The sequence below is a fragment of the Salvelinus alpinus genome, chromosome 22, assembly GCF_045679555.1.
Source record: "Salvelinus alpinus chromosome 22, SLU_Salpinus.1, whole genome shotgun sequence".
Taxonomy (NCBI): Eukaryota; Metazoa; Chordata; class Actinopteri; order Salmoniformes; family Salmonidae; genus Salvelinus; species Salvelinus alpinus.
The window spans coordinates 39,559,579-39,586,093 of record NC_092107.1 but is presented as its reverse complement, the minus strand read 5'-3'; the positions used below and the strand labels follow the sequence as shown (position 1 = coordinate 39,586,093).

General features: G+C 43.9%; 1 protein-coding gene across 2 annotated transcripts in view; it reads left to right on the top strand.

The window, feature by feature from the left end:
• LOC139549507 (cGMP-dependent 3',5'-cyclic phosphodiesterase-like) overlaps positions 1–26,515 on the top strand; it is a 266,764-nt gene that overhangs the window by 220,447 nt on the left and 19,802 nt on the right. For both annotated transcript variants that reach the window (XM_071360081.1, XM_071360080.1), the window contains exons 5-18: positions 4,200–4,309; positions 6,790–6,845; positions 7,197–7,256; positions 10,348–10,498; positions 11,911–11,963; positions 13,963–14,037; positions 14,202–14,243; positions 14,368–14,436; positions 20,881–21,011; positions 23,465–23,616; positions 23,864–23,927; positions 24,033–24,114; positions 24,223–24,397; positions 25,235–25,347. In XM_071360081.1, coding sequence (XP_071216182.1) covers positions 4,200–4,309; positions 6,790–6,845; positions 7,197–7,256; positions 10,348–10,498; positions 11,911–11,963; positions 13,963–14,037; positions 14,202–14,243; positions 14,368–14,436; positions 20,881–21,011; positions 23,465–23,616; positions 23,864–23,927; positions 24,033–24,114; positions 24,223–24,397; positions 25,235–25,347 — 1,333 coding nt within the window. The remainder of the gene's footprint in view (positions 1–4,199; positions 4,310–6,789; positions 6,846–7,196; positions 7,257–10,347; positions 10,499–11,910; positions 11,964–13,962; positions 14,038–14,201; positions 14,244–14,367; positions 14,437–20,880; positions 21,012–23,464; positions 23,617–23,863; positions 23,928–24,032; positions 24,115–24,222; positions 24,398–25,234; positions 25,348–26,515) is intronic.

Here is a 26,515-nt window from a genome sequence, read left to right as displayed (position 1 = left end):
AACCCTCTGTGTGTGAGTCCATGTGGTATGAAACCCTCTCTGTGTGTGAGTCCATGTGGTATGAAACCCTCTGTGTGTGAGTCCATGTGGTATGAAACCCTCTGTGTGTGAGTCCATGTGGTATGAAACCCTCTGTGTGTGAGTCCATGTGGTATGAAACCCTCTCTGTGTGTGAGTCCATGTGGTATGAAACCCTCTGTGTGTGAGTCCATGTGGTATGAAACCCTCTGTGTGTGAGTCCATGTGGTATGAAACCCTCTGTGTGTGAGTCCATGTGGTATGAAACCCTCTCTGTGTGTGAGTCCATGTGGTATGAAACCCTCTGTGTGTGAGTCCATGTGGTATGAAACCCTCTGTGTGTGAGTCCATGTGGTATGAAACCCTCTGTGTGTGAGTCCATGTGGTATGAAACCCTCTGTGTGTGAGTCCATGTGGTATGAAACCCTCTGTGTGTGAGTCCATGTGGTATGAAACCCTCTGTGTGTGAGTCCATGTGGTATGAAACCCTCTGTGTGTGAGTCCATGTTGTATGAAACCCTCTGTGTGTGTGAGTCCATGTGGTATGAAACCCTCTGTGTGTGAGTCCATGTGGTATGAAACCCTCTGTGTGTGAGTCCATGTGGTATGAAACCCTCTGTGTGTGAGTCCATGTGGTATGAAACCCTCTGTGTGTGAGTCCATGTGGTATGAAACCCTCTGTGTGTGAGTCCATGTGGTATGAAACCCTCTGTGTGTGAGTCCATGTGGTAGGAAACCCTCTGTGTGTGAGTCCATGCGTAAAATATATCTTTGTGGTAAATGTCAGATTAGACAGAATATTATCTGCACTTACTTTGTTCAAAGGACTGATAAAAAAATATACCACCTCTTTCTCTCTCTGTGTCTCTCTCTCTCTCTCGCTCTCTCTCTCAATTAAATTTAAGGGGCTTAATTGGCATGGGAAACATATGTTAGCATTGCCAAAGCAAGTGAAGTAGATAATAAACAAAAGTGAAATAAACTCATATTATGTCTATACACAGTGTTGTAATGATGTGCAAACAGTTAAAGTACAAAAGGGAAAATAAATAAACATAAATATAGGTTGTATTTACAATGGTGTTTGTTTTTCAGTGGTTACCCTTTTCTTTTGGCAACAGGTCACATATCGTGCTGCTGTGATGCACACTGGTATTTCACCCAGTAGATATGGGAGTTTATCAAAATTTGATTTGTTTTGGAATTCTTTGTGGATCTGTGTATTCTGAGGGAAATATGTGTCTCTAATATGGGCATACATTGGGCAGGAGGTTAGGAAGTCAACTCAGTTTCCACCTCATTTTGTGGGCAGTGTGCATATCAGCGGCCTTTCTCAATAGCAAGGCTATGCTCACTGAGTCTGTACAAGGTCAAAGCTTTCCTTAAGCTTAGATCAGTAACGGTGGTCAGGTTTTCTGCCACTGTGTACTCTCTGTTTAGGGCCCAATAGCATTCTAGTTTGCTCTGTTTATTTGTAAATTATTTCCAATGTGTCAAGTAAATATATTTTTGTTTTCTCATGATTTGATTGAGTCTAATTGTGTTGCTGTCCTGGGGCTCTGTGGGGTCTGTTTGTGTTTGTGAACAGAGCCCTAGGACCAGCTTGCTTAGGGGACTCTTCTCCAGGTTCATCTCTCTGTAGGTGATGGCTTTGTTATGAAAGGTTTGGGAATCGCTTCCTTTTAGGTGGTTGTAGAATTGAACGTCTCTTTTCTGGATTTTGATAATTTGTGGATATCGGCCAAATTCCGCCCTGCGTGCAATTTTTGGTGTTTTACATTGTACACAGAGGATATTTTTGCCGAATTATGCATCCAGAGTCTCAATTTGTTTTTTGTCCCATTTTTTTAATTCTTGTTTGGTGACCCCAGACCTCACAACCATAAAGGGCAATGGGTTCTATAACTGATTCAAGTATTTTTAGCCAGATCCTAATTGGTATGTCGAATTTTATGTTCCTTTTGATGGCATAGAAGGCTCTTCTTGCCTTGTCTCTCAGATCGTTCAAAGCTTTGTGGAAGTTACCTGTGGCGCTGATGTTTAGGCTGAGGTATGTATAGTTTTTTGTGTGCTCTAGGTTAACGGTGTCTAGATGGAATTTGTATTTGTGGTCCTGGTGACTGGACCTTTTTTGGAACACCATTATTTTGTTCTTACTGAGATTTACTGTCAGGGCCCAGGTCTGACTGAATCTGTGCAGAAGATCTAGATGCTGCTGTAGGCCCTCCTTGGTTGGGGACAGAAACACCAGATCATCAGCAAACAGTAGACATTTGACTTCAGATTCTAGTAGGGTGAGGCCGGGTGCTGCAGACTGTTCTAGTGCCCTCGCCAATTCGTTGATATATATGTTGAAGAGGGTGGGGCTTAAGCTGCATCCCTGTCTCACCCCCCAGCCCTGTGGAAATAAAGTTTTAGCCAATTCTAACCACTTGCTGTGTGTGTACATGGATTTTATAATGTTGTATGTTTTTCCCCCAACACCACTCTCTCTCAACATATCTCTCTCTCTCTCTCTTGGTCTCTCTCCATTTCTCTCTGTCTGTCTGTTTGTTTTTCTCTATCTCTCTCTTTCTCTTTTTTTTCTCTCTCGGTCTCTGTCTCTTTCAGTAAGACTCTGATCCTCTCTTCTGTAAGTGATCTCTACAGGCTCAATAGCTTCCTCCTACCGTAGCTTTTTAGAAACACACACACACACATAGACACACAGACTGAATAGCCTTGTCCTAACCTGGCTTTGGTAAAACCAACATTGCATTATTCATGAGAGTTTCTGTGTTGAACTAGAGCCCTTGAGCCTGACACACACACACACACACACACACACACATACACACACACACACACAAATATCTAGATGCTGCACACACCTGCAAGCACCTGCCGACACAATCTGTTGTGTGTGTGTGTGTGTGTGTGTGTGTGTGTGTGTGTGTGTGTGTGTGTGTGTGTGTGTGTGTGTGTGTGTGTGTGTGTGTGTGTGTGTGTGTGTGTGTGTGTGTGTGTGTGTGTGTGTGTGTGTGTGTGTGTGTGTGTGTGTGTGTGTGTGTGCTTGAGAGCTTCAAGGATTGCAGACTTTGCCAGTCAAATCCTAAAACCTGATTAGAGTTGATTAGCTGTAACTAAGCCTGCTCAACCTGTTCCTCTCTAGAGTCAAACGTGGGGACCACTGTTGTTGTAGAAGGCTTTCCTCTGTTTGTGTAGTGGGTATTTCATCTAATTGTGCTGTAAAGAGACTATTGATCCTCTCTGTCCTTTGCTGTGCCCATCGGCCATCGCAAGCAATACTGACTGCCCTGTGCGTGTGCATGTGTGCGCGTGTGTGTGTGTGTGTGCAGCTTTAGTTCATATTGGAACAGATGTCTTTTCTCATAGATTAGCATGAGAAAGGTGCCCTCTGTATTATCATACGAGACAATAGTGACCCACAGCAACACACTCACCCAGGGGAAAACCCGTCCCTATCGCATCTGTACACACACCTGGCTCTGGGAATTACATTGATTTCATTTATTTCAGTAGACAATAAGTAATGGATTTTTTTTATAAATCTGTCCTTGTATTGTATTGTCTATAGGGAATCAGCCCCCCCGTGTATGGGTGGTGTTCTAACGTCCCCCCTCTGTGTTTCTCAGGGAGGTGGTGTTCTAACGTCCCCCCTCTGTGTTTCTCAGGGAGGTGGTGTTTTAACGTCCCCGCTCTGTGTTTCTCAGGGAGGTGGTGTTCTAACGTCCCCCCTCTGTGTTTCTCAGGGAGATGGTGTTCTAACGTCCCCCCTCTGTGTTTCTCAGGGAGGTGGTATTCTAACATCCCCCCTCTGTGTTTCTCAGGGAGGTGGTGTTCTAACGTCCCCCCTCTGTGTTTCTCAGGGAGGTGGTGTTCTAACGTCCCCCCTCTGTGTTTCTCAGGGAGGTGGTGTTCTAACGTCCCCCCTCTGTGTTTCTCAGGGAGGTGGTGTTCTAACGTCCCCCCTCTGTGTTTCTCAGGGAGGTGGTGTTCCAACGTCCCCCCTCTGTGTTTCTCAGGGAGGTGGTGTTCTAACGTCCCCCCTCTGTGTTTCTCAGGGAGGTGGTGTTCTAACGTCCCCCCTCTGTGTTTCTCAGGGAGGTGGTGTTCTAACGTCCCCCCTCTGTGTTTCTCAGGGAGGTGGTGTTCTAACGTCCCCCCTCTGTGTTTCTCAGGGAGGTGGTGGGCCAGTTGAAGAGGTGTGTGTGTGCAGGTCTACCTCCGTCGGAACTGCACGAGAAACAAAGGAGCAGCCTCGCAGCTCCCCTCCCACCCCACAGACGAGGTTTGTCTGTTTGTCTGTGTGTGTGTGTGTGTGTGTGTGTGTGTGTGTGTGTGTGTGTGTGTGTGTGTGTGTGTGTGTGTGTGTGTGTGTGTGTGTGTGTGTGTGTGTGTGTGTGAGCTTTCACACTGTCAGGCAGTGTCCCTCTGTCTCCTCTATCTTTCTCTCTCTCTCTCTCCCTCTCCCTCTCCCTCTCCCTCTCCCTCTCCCTCTCCCTCTCTCTCTCTCTCTCTCTCTCTCTCTCTCTCTCTCTCTCTCTCTCTCTCTCTCTCTCTCTCTCTCTCTCTCTCTCTCTCTCTCTCTCTCTCTCTCTCTCTCTCTCTCTCTCTCTCTCTCTCTCTCTCTCTCTCTCTCTCTCTCTCTCTCTCTCTCTCTCTCTCTCTCTCTCTCTTTGTCTCTCTCAATTCCATTTAAGGGCTTTATTGGCATGGGAAACATATGTTAACATTGCCCAAGCAAGTGAAGTAGATAATAAAAAAAAGTGAAATAAACAATAAAAATGAACAGTAAACATTACACTCACCGAAGTTCTAAAAGAATAAAGACATTTGAAATGTCATATTATGCATATATACAGTGTTGTAATGATGCGCAAATAGTTAAAGTACTAAAGGGAAAATAAATAAGCATAAATATGGGTTGTATTTACAATGGTGTTTGTTCTTCACTGGTTGCCCTTTTCTTGTGGCAACAGGTCACAAATCTTGCCGCTGTGATGGCACACTGGTATTTTACCCAATACACACGGGAGTTTATCAAAATTGGACTTGTTTTCAATTTTTTTGTGGATCTGTGTAATCTGAGGGAAATATGTGTCTCTAATATGGTCATACATTTGGAAGGAGTTTAGGAAGTGCAGCTCAGTTTCCACCTCATTTTGTGGGCAGTGTGCACATTTTAGGACTACCAAAACATGTATGTTTTTAAAGTGTATGCTTTGTAATAGACTCCAAAAGAGAAGTGGTTTATCCACACATTTCCATTTTGGATAGATAACCATTGGATTCTTCAAATCCATTGAGCTCATTTCTGACGTGCTCTTCCTTCTTTTTCCGTAGAGGATTTCTGCATTTTTTTTGTGATCCACCATAGTGAAGGCGTAGACTCAGGTTTCGTGGGTCTCTATGTTTTTGTTTGGACAGGTTTCTCGATTTCATTCTTAGGTTTTTACATTCTTCATCAAACCATTTGTCATTGTTGTTAATTTTCTTACGTTGTCTGCTTGAATATCTTTGATTTGATAGCGAAGCTGAAAGGTCAAATACACTGCCCTGTTAACTTCTTCGCTATTACAGTGAAATGTTTTGTCCAGGAAGTTGTCTAAAGGGGATTTAATTCGTTGTTGTTTAATAGTTTTTTGGTAGGTTTTTCTACATTATTTATAGAATTTCTTTATATTGTGCAGTTCCTCTGGCTTTGATGCCTCATGATTGAGTATTGCTCTGTTCAAGTAGACTGTGATTTTGCTGTGGTCTGATAAGGGTGTCAGTGAACTGACTGTGAATGCTCTGAGAGACTCTGGGTTGAGGTCAGTGATAAAGTACTACTGACAAGAGATGGGCTATAGGTGTACCTACCATAGGAGTCCCCTTGAAGCCTACCATTGACTATGTACAGACCCAGCGTGTGACAGACCTGCAGGAGTTGACCCGTTGTTGTTGGTTATGTTGTCATAGTTGTGTCTAGGGAGGCATATAGGGGAGGGAATACTGTCATCTCCAGGTAGGTGTTTGTCCCCCTGTGTGCTGAGTGTCAGGTTCTTGTCTAGTTCTGGTATTTAGGTCTCCACAGACTATTACATGTTCCCGGGCCTGGAAATTATTGATTTCCCCCTCCAGGATGGAGAGGCTGTCTTCATTAAAGTATGGGGATTCTAGTGGGGGTATATAGGTAGCACACAGGAGGACATTTTTCTGTGTTGAGCTAATTTCCCTAATTCATTTCTTGGCAGATGTAAAATGTTTCTGTTTTGACTAATGTAATAGAGTGGGTTAGGTCTGCTCTATACCAAATAAGCATACCCCCTGAGTCTCTCCCCTGTTTTACACCTGGTAGTTTGGTGGATGGGACTACCAGCTCTCTGTAACCTAGAGGGCAACCAGTTGGTCCATCTCCTCTTGATGAAGTCTGGGTTCCTGCTCTTTAGACCAAAGACAGATGACCTCAGACCTTGTATATTCTCTCTCTCTACCTCTCTCTCCACCTCTCTCTCTCTGTTTCTCTGTGTTTTTCTCTCTGTCTCTCTCCCTCTCTCTCTCTCTGTCTCTCTCTCTCTCTCTCTCTCTCTCTCTCTCTCTCTCTCTCTCTCTCTCTCTCTCTCTCTCTCTCTCTCTCTCTCTCTCTCTGTCTCTCTGTCTCTCTCTCTCTCTCTCTCTCTCTGTGTTTTTCTCTCTTTCTCTCTCTCTCTCTCTCTCTCTCTCTCTCTCTCTCTCTCTCTCTCTGTCTCTCTCTCTCTCTGTTTCTCTCTATGTCTCTCTCTCCAGCTGTGATAATTCCTCTCCTGGACCAAGATCAGGGTGTGGCCATCTCGGTCTTACTGGTGAGTGAAACACACAACCCCCCCCCCACCACACACACTGACAGGAAGTTTATCCTTATATTAGACACTCACTCACTCTATGTGTGTGTGTGTGTGTGTGTGTGTGTGTGTGTGTGTGTGTGTGTGTGTGTGTGTGTGTGTGTGTGTGTGTGTGTGTGTGTGTGTGTGTGTGTGTGTGTGTGTGTGTGTGTGTGTGTGTGTGTGTGTGTGTGTGTGTGTGTGTGTGTGTGTGTGTGTGTGTGTGTGTGGTAGGTCGATTAGCTAACTTTGAAGTGGTACAGTAGGTACAAGTTTCGTGGATACACACACTTTGGTCAGATGTTTGTGTCACTGTGCTCTGCTCTGTCATAGGTGGGCTGTAAACCGCTGAGTGATCAAGACGAACAGCACCTCAACACTCTGGAGAAACATGTAAGAAACACACCCACAGAATAATACCCAGAGACACCCACAGAATAATACCCACAGAGACACCCACAGAATAATACCCACAGAGACACCCACAGAATAATACCCACAGAGACACCCACAGAGACACCCACAGAATAATACCCACAGAGACACCCACAGAATAATACCCACAGAGACACCCACAGAGACACCCACAGAATAATACCCACAGAGACACCCACAGAATAATACCCACAGAGACACCCACAGAGACACCCACAGAATAATACCCACAGAGACTCCCACAGAATAATACCCAGAGACACCCACAGAATAATACCCACAGAGACTCCCACAGAATAATACCCAGAAACACCCACAGAATAATACCCACAGAGACTCCCACAGAATAATACCCAGAGACACCCACAGAATAATACCCACAGAGACACCCACAGAATAATACCCAGAGACACCCACAGAGACTCCCACAGAGACACCCACAGAGACTCCCACAGAGACACCCACAGAATAATACCCACAGAGACACCCACAGAGACACCCACAGAATAATACCCAGAGACACCCACATAGACACCCACATAGACTCCCACAGAGACTCCCACAGAGACTCCAATAGAGAGTCCCACAGACACCCACAGAGACACCCACAGAGACACCCACAGAGACTCCCACATAGACACCCACAGAGACACCCACAGAGACTCCCACAGAGACTCCCACAGAGACTCCCACAGAGACTCCCACAGAGACACCCACAGAGACACCCACAGAGACCCACAGACTCCCACAGACTCCCACAGACTCCCGCAGAGACTCCCACAGAGACTCCCACAGACTCCCACAGACACTCCCACAGAGACTCCCACAGAGACTCCCACAGACACCCACAGAGACACCCACAGAGACACCCACAGAGACACCCACAGAGACGCCCACAGAGACACCCACAGAGACACCCACAGAGACACCCACAGAGACACCCACAGAGACTCCCACAGACTCCCACACAGACTCCCACAGAGACACGCACAGAGACACGCACAGAGACTCCCACAGAGACTCCCACAGAGACTCCCACACAGACTCCCACACAGTCTTTGTGAAGCTGTGTGGGCAGCTCAGAAGCATTAACCTCTAATTCCTCCCAAACCCGGATCCGGGAGCATAGCGTCACAAGTAAATACTAGCATCTAAATATCATTAAATCACAAGTCCAAGACACCAGATGAAAGATACACATCTTGTGAATCCAGCCATCATTTCTGAATTTTAAAATGTTTTACAGGGAAGACACAATATGTAAATCTATTAGCTAACCACGTTAGCAAAAGACACCACTTTTTTTACTCCACCAGTTTTTTACTCCATCAGTAGCCATCACTAATTCGACCAAATAAAGATATAAATAGCCACTAACCAAGAAACAACTTCATCAGATGACAGTCTGATAACATATTTATTGTATAGCATATGTTTTGTTCGAAAAATGTGCATATTTCAGGTATAAATCACAGTTCTACATTGCAGCTGCAATCTGAAATAGCGTCGATGCAGGCAGAATAATTACAGAGACCAACGTCAAATACTTAATTACTCATCATAAAACATTTCTGAAAAATACACAGCGTACAGCAAATGAAAGCCCAACATCTTGTGAATCCAGCCAATATGTCAGATTTTTTAAGTGTTTTGCAGCGAAAACACAATATAGCATTATATTAGCTTACCACAATAGCCAGAAACACAACCGCATTTACCAGCAGCAAATGTTAGCGATCGTAACAATCCAGCAAAAGATATATAATTGGACTAACCTTGATAAACTTCATCAGATGACAGTCCTGTAACATCATATTACACAATGCATATAGGTTTTGTTCGAAAATGTGCATATTTAGCAGCACAAATCGTGGTTATACAATGTGATCAGTAGCAGCATTTCATGCATTCTGGCCGGCGCCATCTTGGAGAGGCACCTAATCTAATCGATAAATAATCGTAAACTTGACAAAAAAATACAGGTTGGACAGCAAATGAAAGATGCATTAGTTATTAATGCAACCGCTGTGTTAGATTTTTTAAATTAACGTTACTAGACATACAGTGTGCGTTACAGCCAGACCAGTGCCGCAATAATGGCGGACAAATCCTTTTACATTTTTCCACATAAATACGGAATAACATCATAAATAGCTCTTACTTTTGGACGAGCTTCCATCAGAATCTTGGGCAAGTTGTCCTTTGTCCAAAATAATCGTTGCTCGGTTGTAAAACGTCCTCTTCAACTTTGGAACTAGCAGCTAACAATAGCTATGTGGCGCAGACATGCCCAAATGTTCAAAACGCAATACTAAGGAAATTCCGAAAATCACAATATACTCGCATAAACTGATATAACTCGGTTTAAAATAACTTCGTTATGATGTTTCTAACACCTATATCGAATTAAATTACAGACGGATATATCTAAGGCCGATAACTGAGCGTTTCAAAATGCCATCCTGAGGTCTTGCTTTGCGTCATGACGAACGTCAAAAAGAGAGCTCCCTCCGTTCCTTGGGGCTTTATAAGGTCTGAGATCTGCGTAGAAACTCCATTCCAATTCTCATTGGTTACTGACATCCAGGGGAAGGCGGGTGCAGTTCATGTCGACCCATAGGATACATACAGAGCTTTAAACTAATCTGAGAACAGAGCCTCGTTTTCAGACCTTCGCAGTTCCTGTCATGAATTTCGCTGCAGAAAGAGTTCTGTTTCACCCACAGACATAATTCAAACGGTTTTAGAAACTAGAGAGTGTTTTCTATCCAATAGTAATAATAATATGCATATTGTACGAGCAAGAATTGAGTACGAGGCAGTTTAATTTGGGAACGATAAATGTCGAAGTTGAAACAGCACCCCCTATAGTGGCAAGAGGTTTTTAAGTCTATTGGTGTATTGAAAGGCCAGATTTTTCAATTGACTTGTATTGAACTGTTTTGTTGATCTGTTTTATAGCTGTGTAGTAATAGGTTAGATTTTAGGCCTACGCGTCCCCTGACGCGCATGTGTGTGTGTGTGCGTGTGCGTGTGCGTGTGCGTGTAGGCGGCTGTAGCGTGTAGGAGGGTATGGACCCTACAGTCGGCCAATCAGAAGTCTCTCGTCAGCCGGTCACCGATCCAGTCCCACAATGCACTTCTCCGGCCTGAACCCACAGACTACTGCGACCTTGACCGCAAGATTCTACAGCTGTGTGGTAATCACCTAGCAACCACACCACACAGAGACCTCTCTTGCACACACACACACACACGTCTCGCGTGGATGCGATAACGGTAATACAATAGACCTGTATAAATAAAAGTCTATGAATTTAGATTGGATGCATCTGTCAGTAGAGGAGTAAACCTGTGAATAACAACAGGAGTGTGAAAACACGGTAAACAGGGACATTTTCCAGCTTTGCTAAAACGCTGCGTAGAAACTCATGCATAATAAAACTGACGAGCTGTTGCCCAAACTTACTGCAGTATATACTGTACACACAGACACATACTCCCTTCATTGCTCTCGTTTCTGTCTCTTCTGCCCCTCCCTAACCCTCCCTGGTTTATTACACATTTCCTCTCTTCATTCTTCCATGTTTCGTTTCATCTCAAACCTCTCTCTCTCACTCTCTCTATCTCTCCATCTCTCTCCATCTCTTTCCATCTCTCTCTCTCTCTATCTCTCTCTCCCTCTCTCCATCTCCCTCTCTCCATCTCTCTCTCTCTCTCTCTCTCTCTCTCTCTCTCTCTCTCTCTCTCTCTCTCTCTCTCTCTCTCTCTCTCTCTCTCTCTCTCTCTCTCTCTCTATCTCTCTCCCTCTCTATCTCTCTCTCCATCTCTCTCTCTCTCTCTCTCTCTCTATCTCTCTCTCTCTCTCTCTCTCTCTCTCCCTCTATCTCTCTCTCTCCCTCTCTCTCTCTCTCTCTCTCTCTCTCTCTCCCTCTCTCTCTCTCTCTCCATCTCTCTCCCTCTCTATCTCTCTCTCCATCTCTCTCTCTCTCCCTCTCTCTCTCCCTCTATCTCCCTCTCTCTCTCTCTCTCTCCATCTCTCTCCCTCTCTATCTCTCTCTCCCTCTCTCTCTCTCTCTCTCTCTCTCTCTCTATCTCCCTCTATCTCTCTCTCTCTCTCTCCCTCTATCTCTCTCTCTCCCTCTCTCTCTCTCTCTCTCTCTCTCCCTCTCTCTCTCTCTCTCCATCTCTCTCCCTCTCTATCTCTCTCTCCATCTCTCTCTCTCTCCCTCTCTCTCTCCCTCTATCTCCCTCTCTCTCTCTCTCTCTCCATCTCTCTCCCTCTCTATCTCTCTCTCCCTCTCTCTCTCCCTCTCTCTCTCCCTCTATCTCTCTCTCTCTCTCTCTCTCTCTCTCTCTCTCTCTCTCTCTCTCTCTCTCTCTCCTCTCTCTCTCTCTCTCTCTCTCTCTCTCTCTCTCTCTCTCTCTCTCTCTCCATCTCTCTCCCTCTCTATCTCTCTCTCCATCTCTCTCTCTCTCCCTCTATCTCCCTCTCTCTCCATCTCTCTCCCTCTCTATCTCTCTCTCCCTCTCTCTCTCCCTCTATCTCCTCTCTCTCTCTCTCTCTCCCTCTATCTCTCTATCTCTCTCTCTCTCTCTCTCTCTCTGTCAGGTGAGCTGTATGACCTTGATGCAACTACTCTTCAGCTTAAAGTCATCAACTATGTAAGTACTGGAGATCTCATACTACCCTGTACACATGAAGACACACACACACACCATGCTGTTCCACTACAACCATTACCATGCTGTTCCACTACAACCATTACCATGCTGTTCCACTACAACCATTACCATGCTGTTCCACTACAACCATTACCTTGCTGTTCCACTACAACCATTACCATGCTGTTCCACTACAACTATTACCATGCTGTTCCACTACAACCATTACCATGCTGTTCCACTACAACCATTACCATGCTGTTCCACTCCAACCATTACCATGCTGTTCCACTACAACCATTACCATGCTGTTCCACTACAACCATTACCATGCTGTTCCACTACAACCATTACCATGCTGTTCCACTACAACCATTACCATGCTGTTCCACTACAACCATTACCATGCTGTTCCACTACAACCATTACCATGCTGTTCCACTACAACCATTACCATGCTGTTCCACTACAACCATTACCATGCTGTTCTACTACAACCATTACCATGCTGTTCCACTACAACCATTACCATGCTGTTCCACTACAACCATTACCATGCTGTTCCACTACAACCATTACCATGCTGTTCCACTACAACCATTACCATGCTGTTCTACTACAACCATTACCATGCTGTTCCACTACAACCATTACCATGCTGTTCCACTACAACCATTACCTTGCTGTTCCACTACAACCATTACCATGCTGTTCCACTACAACCATTACCATGCTGTTCCACTACAACCATTACCATGCTGTTCCACTACAACCATTACCATGCTGTTCCACTACAACCATTACCATGCTGTTCCACTACAACCATTGCCATGCTGTTCCACTGAGATGTGATCAGTAGAGTTAGAGAGATGTGATCAGCAGAGAGAGATGTGATCAGCAGAGAGAGAGATATGATCAGCAGTTAGAGAGATGTGATCAGCAGAGAGAGATGTGATCAGCAGAGAGAGAGATATGATCAGCAGTTAGAGAGATGTGATCAGCAGAGAGAGATGTGATCAGCAGGGTTAGAGAGATGTGATCAGTAGAGTTCGAGAGATGTGATCAGCAGAGAGAGATGTGATCAGCAGAGTTCGAGAGACACAATACAACCACACTCATTTACATCTGGGTGGACCTTAGCAGGCATGGGTGGACTGATTGATTTCTGATTAAGAGACTCTGTCTCTGCTTTGAGGGTCTGATATAATGAAATAATGATGCATTAATGAAATAATGTGTACTTATTATTCGTCATGCATTGATGAGATAATGTGTATTTATTATTCGTCATGCATTGATGAGGTAATGTGCATTTATTATTCGTCATGCATTGATGAGGTAATGTGCATTTATTATTCGTCATGCATTGATGAGGTAATGTGCATTTATTATTCGTCATGCATTGATGAGGTAATGTGTATTTATTATTCGTCATGCATTGATGAGGTAATGTGCATTTATTATTCGTCACGCATTGATGAGGTAATGTGCATTTATTATTCGTCATGCATTGATGAGGTAATGTGTATTTATTATTCGTCATGCATTGATGAGGTAATGTGCATTTATTATTCGTCATGCATTGATGAGGTAATGTGTATTTATTATTCGTCATGCATTGATGAGGTAATGTGCATTTATTATTCGTCACGCATTGATGAGGTAATGTGTATTTATTATTCGTCATGCATTGATGAGATAATGTGTATTTATTATTCATCATGCATTGATGAGGTAATGTGCATTTATTATTCGTCATGCATTGATGAGGTAATGTGTATTTATTATTCGTCATGCATTGATGAGGTAATGTGCATTTATTATTCGTCATGCATTGATGAGGTAATGTGTATTTATTATTCGTCATGCATTGATGAGGTATTGTGCATTTATTATTCGTCACGCATTGATGAGGTAATGTGCATTTATTATTCGTCATGCATTGATGAGGTAATGTGTATTTATTATTCGTCATGTACTGGTTGTTTTGTCTCCTCAGTTGCAGCAGCAGACCCAGTCTCAGTGCTGCTGTCTGCTACTGGTGTCTGAGGACAACCACCAGCTCTTCTGTCAGGTACGTCCTCGTAAAAGATGGGATTCCTCCCTGCTAAAATAAAGATTCAATGAATAAATAAATAAAATAATGTCTGTTTTAATGCCACGACAGTGTGATAACAGGATATTCCTCCATCAGAACGGTCCCTACGGAATCTAACGTCTGACCTCTATCCTCCTCAGGTGGTTGGAGACAAAGTTCTAGAGGAGGAGATCAGCTTCCCTGTGAGTGATGACCCCTAACCCCTGACCCATGTTACTGTCCCTAAACATTTCATTCAAATTAGACGTTGACATGGGGAAATGATGAGGCAAGACACTAAGTGATCGTGTATACCTCTTCTTCCAGCTGATGTTTGGGCGCTTCGGGCAAATAGTGGAGAAGAAGAAATCCATCACACTTCAGGACGTCACTGCGGTTAGTGACCTTGATCCTAGACCGGGAAAAGCATCTTGCTATGTAGATCGATATGTAGGCAGTCCAGCCAGATCCTAATTCTCTCTCTCTCTCTCTCTCTCTCTCTCTCTCTCTCTCTCTCTCTCTCTCTCTCTCTCTCTCTCTCTCTCTCTCTCTCTCTCTCTCTCTCTCTCTCTCTCTCTCTCTCTCTCTCTCTCTCTCTCTCTCTCTCTCGTGTGTGTGTGTGCATGCTGGGAGTGTTTTGTAGTTGAGAGGTCATGTGGATTCTTTCCATGGTGTTTTCTTTGAATTTGTATTTTCTATGGTGGCGTGTTAACGCACTGCTAAAAATTGTGCAAAAATTATTGTTTCATAGATTTCAAAGAAAAGGAATGAGACAATGAATGTAGGGTGTTCCAGCAAGAGTGGACTTCGAAATATTTGCTTATTGAGGTATCAGGGAGAGCAGTACAACTCTTCCCGGCCCTTCCAGTCGAAGCATGCCGATTAATATAGTAATTTGTCTTCTGAGCAGAGGGCAAGTTCATCGATGGAGTTGCTTTCTCAGTTGTGAAAGCAGCAAGGACTTTTCACAAAACTGCATTCAGCAAACGACGAAATTGTGAGAGCTAGCTATATACTGTCCCACAAAATGGCTAATTATAGCAAGCCATTCGCTGAGGGTGATTTCATTAAAGAATGTTTCATTGACTCTGCAGCAATACTTTTCCCCGACAAGAAAGAGTTGTTTGAAAATGGTTCCCTGTCAAGACGAACACGTACACGGCGTGTCGAGGACATCGCAAGGATTTCACTATTTCTCCTTGGCCCTGGATGAGAGCAGTGATGCACGTGACATGGCACAGTTGTTGATATTCTTACGAGGTCATAACCCCGGACTTTGAAATTACAGAGGAGCTTGCTTCAGCGCAGTCAACAAAGAGCACAACCACAGGGAAATATTTATTGGAGAAGGTTAATAAGTGTGTGGCAAAGCTGGGACTGAGTTTTGAAAAGTTATCCAGTGTGACCGCTGATGGGTCCCCAAACTTGACAGGAAAAAACATTGGCCTTTTGAAATGCATACAAGATCAAGTAGCTGAGCTGAACCCAGATCAGAAAATGATTTTCCTGCATTGCATTATTCATCAGGAGGTGCTCTGCAAATGTGTTCTGAAAATGAGCCATGTTGTGGATACAGTCACTAAAGTGGTAAACTTCATAAGAGCAAAATCTTTAAACCACAGACAGTTTGTCTCACTGCTGGAAGAGACAGAGTCGGGTCGTGCAGATCTCTCCTACCACACAAACGAGTTTGGGGAAAGTGCTTAAAAGGGTGTGAGACCTGAAGTCGGAGATTGCTGAGTTTTTGCAAATGAAAGAAAATATGTGGATTCCCCTCAACTACAAGATAAAGAATGGTCAAAGCCTTCAAGGGAAAATGACTCCTCCTGACCAGCCACATAGAAGCCAACAATCTCACCCACCTTCCAACACTACTAGTCTGTTCCCTGCCAGATAACCAGCGGGAGAAGTATACATCGCTGCTGCGTGACTTTTCTCGTCGTTTTGAGGATTTCAAAGTTTTGGAAAATGACATGCTATTGGTTTCCTCTCCTTTCACCTTCAATGTGGATAACACTCCCTCTGACCTGCAACTTGAGCTTATCAATCTTCTATCTGGTGCAGTGATTGGAGAACTATTCAAAACAATGACACTGACGAGGTTCTATGCATCTCTCGATAAATAAAACTTTCCAGAGATTAGGAGTCATGCTCAGAAGATGTTTGTACAGTTTGGGTCAACCTGTGTACTGTATGTGAACAGAAATTTTCAGTGATGAAATATAACAAGTCAAGCCACAGATCATCTCTTACTGATTCTCACCTCTCAGCAATCCTGCTCATAGCGACATCAGAAACTATACCTGACTTCACTGCTCTAGTCAATGTCCATCAGAGACTTCACTCCTCACACTGTAGTTTAAATGTAATGTTGAGCTCTCTCTCGTTCTTGTGTTTTTGTACAACCCGTTAACAAGAGTTCTGTCCGTGGTGCTGAAGGCACAGTGTTCTTTTCCCTCTGTGTAGTTCACTGCATGTTTCATCATGAAAATACCTACCAAAAGGAGAACATGGATGTGGTTTATTTCTGTGCATGTTAAAACAGGAAAATAAGTAGCATTTCTGGACGTGATTTACAGTAGATATATCTGTCAACACAGTCATACACATCATGTCTAATCCTGTAATATGATTCCAGCCCGCTATGGACAAAAATATATTCTAATGTGGCCCTCCATGGCCTGGATGGTGGTGTAAATGAGGCTGGGTCTAGTCATGTCATGGATGGTGGTGTAGATGAGGCTGGGTCTAGTCAGGCTATAGATGGTGGTGTAGATGAGGCTGGGTCTAGTCATGTCATGGATGGTGGTGTAGATGAGGCTGGGTCTAGTCATGTTATGGATGGTGGTGTAGATGAGGCTGGGTCTAGTCAGGCTATAGATGGGGGTGTAGATGAGGCTGGGTCTAGTCAGGCTATAGATGGTGGTGTAGATGAGGCTGGGTCTAGTCAGGCTATAGATGGTGGTGTAGATGAGGCTGGGTCTAGTCAGGCTATAGATGGGGGTGTAGATGAGGCTGGGTCTAGTCATGTCATGGATGGTGGTGTAGATGAGGCTGGGTCTAGTCATGTCATGGATGGTGGTGTAGCTGAGGCTGGGTCTAGTCAGGCTATAGATGGTGGTGTAGATGAGGCTGGGTCTAGTCATGTCATGGATGGTGGTGTAGATGAGGCTGGGTCTAGTCAGGCTATAGATGGGGGTGTAGATGAGGCTGGGTCTAGTCATGTCATGGATGGTGGTGTAGATGAGGCTGGGTCTAGTCATGTCATGGATGGTGGTGTAGATGAGGCTGGGATGAGGAGAGTATAGTGGGGAAGTGTAAGAGACTTGGGGGGGAGGAGGAGGGTGTCATGCAGAAGAGGAAAAAGGGGAGAAGAAAGGAGGTGGGAGGGGAGAGGCTGATGTGGTCAAAGGCACCAAGGAACCTTTGCCTGGTGCTCGGGGGAGGCCCCGACTAGAGAGTAAGGGCAGGTGGTCAAGATAGGAGATGGAGATGAGGAGGAAGAAGGTGAGTCTGAAGAAGAGGACGATGAGGAGGCTTTCTTTTCAGACTCCTCCTCAATGGGTCCAGAGCTGACAGCCACTCAGGCAGAGGGGTCAAAGTACACAGTGAGGGAACTGTCAAGGTTACTTCTCTGCGCTACGAATCCCGAATCACTTTCCTAAACAACCGCTAGAATTGCAGGGCGCCAAATGCAAAAATATTACTAAAAATATTTATAATCATGCAATCACAAGTGAAATATACCAAAACACAGCTTAGCTTGTTAATCCACCTATCGTGTCAGATTTTGAAAATATACTTTACAGCGAAAGAAATCCAAGCTTTTGTGAGTGTAGCAATCAATGCTACAACAGCTAGCCCCAAATTAGCATGGTCACGAAAGTCAGAAAAGCAATAAAATGAATCCCTTAACTTTGATCATCTTCGGATGTTTGCACTCACGAGACTCCCAGTTACACAACAACTGTTCTTTTTGTTCGATAAATAACAACAACAAAAAACTCTGTGGAGTGTACGGCTTAAAGTGGTCCTATGGACATATACTCCAATCTCCGCTGTGGAGCTTTGCAGCTCCTTCAGGGTTATCTTTGGTCTTTTTGTTGCCTCTGTGACTTATGCCCTCCTTGCCTGGTCTGTGAATTTTGGTGGGCAGCCCTCTCTTGGCAGGTTTGTTATGGTGCCATATTCTTAAATGTTTTAATAATGGATTTAATGGTGCTCCATGGGATGTTCAAAGTTTGGGATATTTTTTTATAACTCAACCCTGATCTGTACTTCTCCACAACTTTGTCCCTGACCTGTTTGGAGAGCTCCTTGGTCTTCATGGTGCCGCTTGCTTGGTGGTGCCCCTTGTTTAGTGGTGTTGCAGACTCGGTGGCCTTTCAGAACCGGTGTATATATACTGAGATCATGTGACAGATCATGTGACACTTAGATTGCACACAGGTCGACTTTATTAAACTAATTATGTGACTTCTGAAGGTAATTGGTTGCACCAGATCTTATTCAGGGGCTTCATAGCAAAGGGGGTGAATACATATGTACGCACCACTTTTCAGTTTTTTGGGGTGGGAATTTTTTTAAATAGTTATTTTTCTAATTTCACTTCACCAATTGGGACTATTTTGTGTATGTCCATTACATGAAATCCAAATAAAAATCCATTCAAATTACAAGTGCAAGAAAATAGGAAAAATGGGGAGGAATACTTTTGCAAGGCACTGTAGGGTGGAATTTAAGTTCTATAAAATTATAACAAGTGTGCAGATGTTTCAGGAGATATGGTATGTTGTGTGGATGTCTGTACAGATGTTTCAGGAGATATGGTATGTTGTGTGGATGTCTGTATAGATGTTTCAGGAGATATGGTGTGTTGTGTGGATGTCTGTATAGATGTTTCAGGAGATATGGTATGTTGTGTGGATGTCTGTACAGATGTTTCAGGAGATATGGTATGTTGTGTGGATGTCTGTACAGATGTTTCAGGAGATATGGTGTGTTGTGTGGATGTCTGTACAGATGTTTCAGGAGATATGGTATGTTGTGTGGATGTCTGTACAGATGTTTCAGGAGATATGGTGTGTTGTGTGGATGTCTGTACAGATGTTTCAGGAGATATGATATGTTGTGGGGATGTCTGTACAGCTGTGGAAGATGGGTTGGATATACGGTTATAGAAGTGGTGAGGTTTTGGTTATTGTGATGTGTGGTGTTGTTTTGTATTGTGGGGTAGAGGGGCAAGGTGAGTATGCAGTACAGGGGATATTTGTTTTTTAAAGGGGGGTTTTAATGAAAAGTTTTAACCTCACTAGGGTATGTGGGAGGGTAGCGTCCCACCTCGTCAACAGCCAGTGAAACTGCAGGGCACCAAATTCAAAACAACAGAAATCCCATAATTAAAATTCCTCAAACATACAAGTATTTTACACAATTTTAAAGATAAACTTGTTGTAAATCCAGCCACAGTGTCTGATTTCAAAAAGGCTTTACGACGAAAGCACACCAAACGATTATGTTAGGTCAGAGCCAAGTCACAGAAAAACACAGCCATTTTTCCAGCCAAAGAGAGGAGTCACAAAAAGCAGAAATAGAGATAAAATGAATCACTAACCTTTGATGATCTTCATCAGATGACACTCATAGGACTTCATGTTAGACAATACATGTATGTTTTGTTCGGTAAAGTTCATATTTATATCCAGAAATCTGAGTTTACATTGGCGCGTTACGTTCAGAAGTTCCAAAACATCCGGTGATTTTACAGGTAGCCACATCAATTTACAGAAATACTCAAAATAAACATTGCTACAAGATACAACTGTTATGCATGGAATTTTAGATCCACTTCTCCTTAATGCAACCGCTGTGTCAGATTTTTTTTTAAACTTTACGGAAAAAGCACACCATGCAATAATCTGAGTACAGCGCTCAGAGACCAAAACAACCCAAACAGATATCCGCCATGTTGTGTAGTCAACAGAAGTCAGAAATAGCATTATAAATATTCACTTACCTTTGATGATCTTCATCAGAATGCACTCCCAGGAATCCCAGTTCCACAATAAATGTTTGTTTTGTTCGATAATGTCCCTCATTTATGTCCAAATACCTCTTTTTTGTTTGCGCGTTTAGCCCAGTAATCAAAATTCATGAGGCGCGATTACTAGGTGCAGACAAAGTCAAAAGGTTCCGTTACAGTCTGTAGAAACATGTCAAACGATCTAAAGAATCAATCTTAAGGATGTTTTTAACATAAATCTTCAATAATGTTCCAACCGGAGAATTCCTTTGTCTGTAAAATTGCAATGGAACGCAAGTTAACTATCACGTGAACGCGCGTTGTCAGCTCATGCCTCTCTGGCAGACTTCTGACTCAATCCCCTCTCATTCGCCCCCACTTCACAGTAGAAGCCTCAAACAAGGTTCTAAAGACTGTTGACATCTAGTGGAAGCATTAGGAAGTGCAATATGACCCCATATTGTGTATTCGACCCCATATTGTGTATTCGATAGGCCAAGAGTTGAAAAACTACAAACCTCATATTTCCCACTTCCTGGCAGGTCTTTGCCTGCCATATGAGTTGTGTTATACTCACAGACATCATTCAAACAGTTTTAGAAACTTCAGAGTGTTTTCTTTCCAGATCTACTAATTATATGCAAAGTCTAGCTTTCATGGCTGAGTAGCAGGCAGATTAATTTGGGCATGCTTTTCATCCAAAATTCCCAATGCTGCCCCCTACCCTAGTGAAGTTAATGAAATGAGGATGTATCATTAAAGAAAAACAAAACATCTAAAAAGTCTCTCTCTCACCCTCTCCCTGTCTCTCCCTCTAGGAGGAGTGTAGACAGCTGTCCAGTATGCTGGACAGTGAGGTGTCCTCTCTGCTGTGTGTCCCTGTGGTCAGCAGAGCCACTGGCCAGGTGGTTGCACTAGCCTGCGCCTTCAACAAGCAGGGAGGACAAAGGTGGGACACGCACACATGCACACACACACACACGCACACGCACGCACGCACGCACGCACACACACACACACACACACACACACACACACACACACACACACACACACACACACACACACACACACACACACACACACACACACACACACACACACACACACACACACACACACACACACACACGGTGAGGAGAATGCTGTCTAATAGACCTCTGTGTTCAAGAGATAACAGAACAGCTCCAGTGGCAGAGGGCCAATGAGAGCATGAGCATGAGCACCCTCAGGTGCCGACCAGACGATGCCCCATTAATCAATATGTTTGAGTGTTTCTCCACAGCCCCTACAACAGGAGTTTCAAACCTGCCCTGGATACACATTGCCAACACACACGTACGCCAAGCCAACACACCAACTGGCCAACTCAGCAGACATTCTCAAGGGGCTCACACACACACACACACACACACACACACACACACACACACACACACACACACACACACACACACACACACACACACACACACACACACACACACACACACACACACACACACACACACACACACACACACAGTGTGACAGAGAGGGAGGTGAAGTATTGCTAAGGACAGCAGTAATCCCAGTAAGCTCTCTGCTGACGTTTTGGCTCTAGACTCTGAAAACATTTATCTTCCTCCTTCTGTCATATCTCTTCTCTCTCACTTCCTCCTCATCTTCTTTTTCCCTTCCTCTGTTCCTGCCTCTTCCTGTCTGGTCCTGCCTCTCTTTCTCTGTTAGTTATAGATGATACATTTCTAATCGTATTATAGTGGCTGGAGATTAAAGGCACTCATCTCTTCCTTTCAAAGAGTTATTACCCCTCAACACACACATTCACACACACACACACACACACACACACACACACACACACACACACACACACACACACACACACACACACACACACACACACACACACACACACACACACACACACACACACACACACACACACACACACACACGCACACACTGTGACAGGATCTTGGCTAGAATCTGAGAGGAAGACATCCCATAGTATCCTCAGTGGGGGCTAATGATAGGGCTGACTACAGTCTCCATAGTAACACTGACAGACTGGATATGTAGGGGATTATTAGTGAACTGTGTAGCAGATGAGTTTATCCTCTTATTACTGGTATTTTCAGTATAACTTACTCATTTTTCCTATCCTTCTTTCCCATCATCCCTCTATCTCGTCTCTCATCATCCTTCTCTTTCATCCTCCCTCTCATCATCCCTCTCTCTCTCATCCTCCCTCTTATCATCCCTCTCTCTCATCATCCCTCTCTCCCATCATCCCTCTCTCTCTCATCCCTATCTCATATCCCTCTCTCTCATCCCTCTCTCTAATCATCCCACTCTCCCATCATCTCTCTCATCATCCCTCTTTCTCATCCCTCTCTCATCATCTGTATCTTCCTCTAATCCCGCTCTCCCACCTGCCTCCCATCCTTGGATGATGTTGGTGTTGTAGGGCGTGGCTAATCATTAACCCCTCGAGGGCTGAAATACTGATGCTAGTTCATTGATTTGTTAATGTTGCTGATTGGCTGGGGGGTTCCCTCACCTGATGTCCCAGGTCTGAATCCGTCCCTGGTTAGTAGGAGAGAATGGAGACAGTAAAAATCCAATAGCACTATTTTCCTTGAATTTAACCTTTAATTCAGAGTCCATTTTTCCACCCCCCTGCGTCCCTCTGTCCTTCCGTCCCTCTGTCCCTCCGTCCCTCTGTCCCTCCATCCCTCTATCCATCTTTCACCTCAGTTGTCAGTCAACAGCCCCCACTCTACTCCACTTTCCTCTAAATCTCTCTATCAATCACACTTGTCCCTTTCCACCTCTATTACACTCTCTCCATCTGTCTCTCATTCCACCCGGTCCCTCTCTCGTCCACTTCCCGGATCTATCCTCCTATCACATGCCGTATGTTCTGCCAGACAGATATCTGATGCTTCCAGGCTTAGAGGAATCTGCATTCCAGAGAGCCTACTGATTCTTTGTGCCAACAAGCCAATCAGGGTCCAGCGCCAGCTACTGTCAGAAACAGCCCAGACTCAGAGGTTGAGTTTCTCTAGAGTGGTGATTGAGGGATGAGGGAATCGTTTTTCCTGATTATGTGACCTGACCTGAAAAAGAAATCCTTCATAATCAAATCCTCTAGTCTAGAACGACCACAGTTTTTCTCTAGTATTGACATTCTGCTGTTCTCTCCTCTATAGTGATCAGAGTGGTGAGGTGTTGCCATCTGCAGGCAGAGTTGTGTAACTGATGTTATTGTAACAGCTGAGGCCTTAAGTCTATCCATCTGGCTTGTTTAAACACATATTATTCTATTGATCAGTCAACTTTTCTCCACTTTGGAATTCAATGTTTTATTTTGGATATAAATGTGTTCTCTCTGTGCAGACACACGGAGGCGGATGAACATAAGATCCAGCACTGCTTCTGTTACACCTCCACTGTCCTCACCTCCACACTGGCCTTCCAGAAAGAACAGAAACTCAAAGTGGAGTGTCAGGCACTGTTACAGGTGGCCAAGAATCTCTTCACACATCTGGGTGAGTTATCCTCCCTTCTCTGCACTTCTTCTCTCTCCTCTTCTCTCCTCTCATCTTCATCTCTCTTCTCTTCTCTCTTGTCTTCTCTTGTCTCCTCCTCTTTTCTCTTCTCTCCTCCGGCTCAGATCGAATCCCTACAAAACTGATAATACGACCCTACTTGTGGTAGATCAGCCTGCTTATTCATCCATCCCCACCCTGTGCTCTCTCTCTCTCTCTCTCTCTCTCTCTCTCTCTCTGTGTGTAGATGATGTGTCTGTGCTGTTGCAAGAGATTATAGTTGAGGCCAGGAACCTCAGTGATGCAGAGATGTGAGTTCTTGATGTAAAACAACCTAAACCAGCTAACATGCTTTCCAGAATAACTAATGTGGAGGAAAATAGAATAGAATACTTATTCTCTCTCTCTGTCTATAGTTGTTCTGTGTTCCTACTGGATCAAGTCAGCCATGAGCTGGTTGCCAAGGTGTTTGATGGGGGTGTGGTCAGTGATGATGAGGTAGAACACATGTCTAGAACTTCTCTGTTTGACGATTACAAAGATTATAATGATGATGATGCCGATAACGACGAAGAAGAAGATTCTAAAGATAGTCTGTGTGTGCAGAAGGAGTTCCGTATCCCTGCGGACCAGGGCATAGCGGGTCACGTAGCTATGACTGGGCAGATCCTGAACATTAAGGATGCGTACTCCCACCCTCTGTTCTACCGAGGAGTGGACGACAGCACCGGTTTTAGAACACGCAACATCCTCTGCTTCCCCATCAAGGACGAGAACAACGGTGAGAAGTAACACTACTGGTGTTAACAGCTAAACTAACACTACTGGTGTTAACAGCTAAACTAACACCACTGGTGTTAACAGCTAAACTAACACTACTGGTGTTAACAGCTAAACTAACACTACACTGGTGTTAACAGCTAAACTAACACTACACTGATGTTAACAACTAAACTAACACTACTGGTGTTAACAGCTAAACTAACACTACTGGTGTTAACAACTAAACTAACACTACTGGTGTTAACAGCTAAACTAACACTACACTGGTGTTAACAGCTAAACTAACACTACACTGGTGTTAACAGCTAAACTAACACTACTGGTGTTAACAACTAAACTAACACTACTGGTGTTAACAGCTAAACTAACACTACACTGGTGTTAACAGCTAAACTAACACTACACTGGAGTAAACCATTCCATACACAACCATTCCATACACAGCATCACCTATGCTGCTCAATTTCTCATCTCCCTCTTTCAGTTCAAGGGGCTTTATTGCCATGGAAACATCAAGTGAGGTAGATAATATACAAAAGTGAAATAAACAATAAAATGAACAGTAAACATTACACTCGGAATAAAGACATTACAAATGTCATAGTATGTATATATACGGTGTTGTAACGATGTACAAATGGTTAAAGTACAAAAGGGAAAATAAATAAGCATAAATATGGATTATAATTACAATGGTGTTTGTTCTTCACTGGTTGACCTTTTCTTGTGGCAACAGGTCACAAATCGTTCTCTCTCTCTCTGTGTCTCTCTCTCATTTCTCCCTCTACCTCTCTCTCCATGTCTCTCTCTCACTCTCTCGCTCTCTCTCTCTCAGAGGTGATTGGGGTGGCTGAGTTGGTCAATAAGACTAATGGACCGTGGTTTAACCGATTCGATGAGGACCTGGCCACTGCTTTCTCCATCTACTGTGGAATCAGCATCGCACACGTGAGTCAGACACACTACCCAGAGCTACACAAGGACCGCTGGTCTCTGACATTCTAGTCATGCCGTAGTCACACAGAGTGTTGATAAGAGACTGATGGTTAGTGCCCTATTGATGTGGTTGACTGACTGGTCTCTCCTGTATAATAATGTGGTTGACTGACTGGTCTCTCCTGTATATTAATGTGGTTGACTGACTGGTCTCTCCTGTATAATAAGGTGGTTGACTGACTGGTCTCTCCTGTATAATAATGTGGTTGACTGACTGGTCTCTCCTGTATAATAATGTGGTTGACTGACTGGTCTCTCCTGTATAATAATGTGGTTGACTGACTGGTCTCTCTTGTATAATAATGTGGTTGTGGTTGACTGACTGGTCTCTCCTGTATAATAATGTGGTTGACTGACTGGTCTCTCCTGTATAATAATGTGGTTGACTGACTGGTCTCTCCTGTATATTGATGTGGTTGACTGACTGGTCTCTCCTGTGTAATAATGTGGTTGACTGACTGGTCTCTCCTGTATAATAATGTGGTTGACTGACTGGTCTCTCCTGTATAATAATGTGGTTGACTGACTGGTCTCTCCTGTATAATAATGTGGTTGACTGACTGGTCTCTCCTGTATAATAATGTGGTTGACTGACTGGTCTCTCTTGTATAATAATGTGGTTGACTGACTGGTCTCTCCTGTATAATAATGTGGTTGACTGACTGGTCTCTCCTGTATAATAATGTGGTTGACTGACTGGTCTCTCCTGTATAATAATGTGGTTGACTGACTGGTCTCTCTTGTATAATAATGTGGTTGACTGACTGGTCTCTCCTGTATAATAATGTGGTTGACTGACTGGTCTCTCCTGTATAATAATGTGGTTGACTGACAGGTCTCTCCTGTATATTGGTGTGGTTGACTGACTGGTCTCTCCTGTATAATAATGTGGTTGACTGACTGGTCTCTCCTGTATAATAATGTGGTTGACTGACTGGTCTCTCTTGTATAATAATGTGGTTGTGGTTGACTGACTGGTCTCTCCTGTATAATAATGTGGTTGACTGACTGGTCTCTTCTGTATAATAATGTGGTTGACTGACTGGTCTCTCCTGTATAATAATGTGTTTGTGGTTGACTGACTGGTCTCTCCTGCATAATAATGTGGTTGACTGACTGG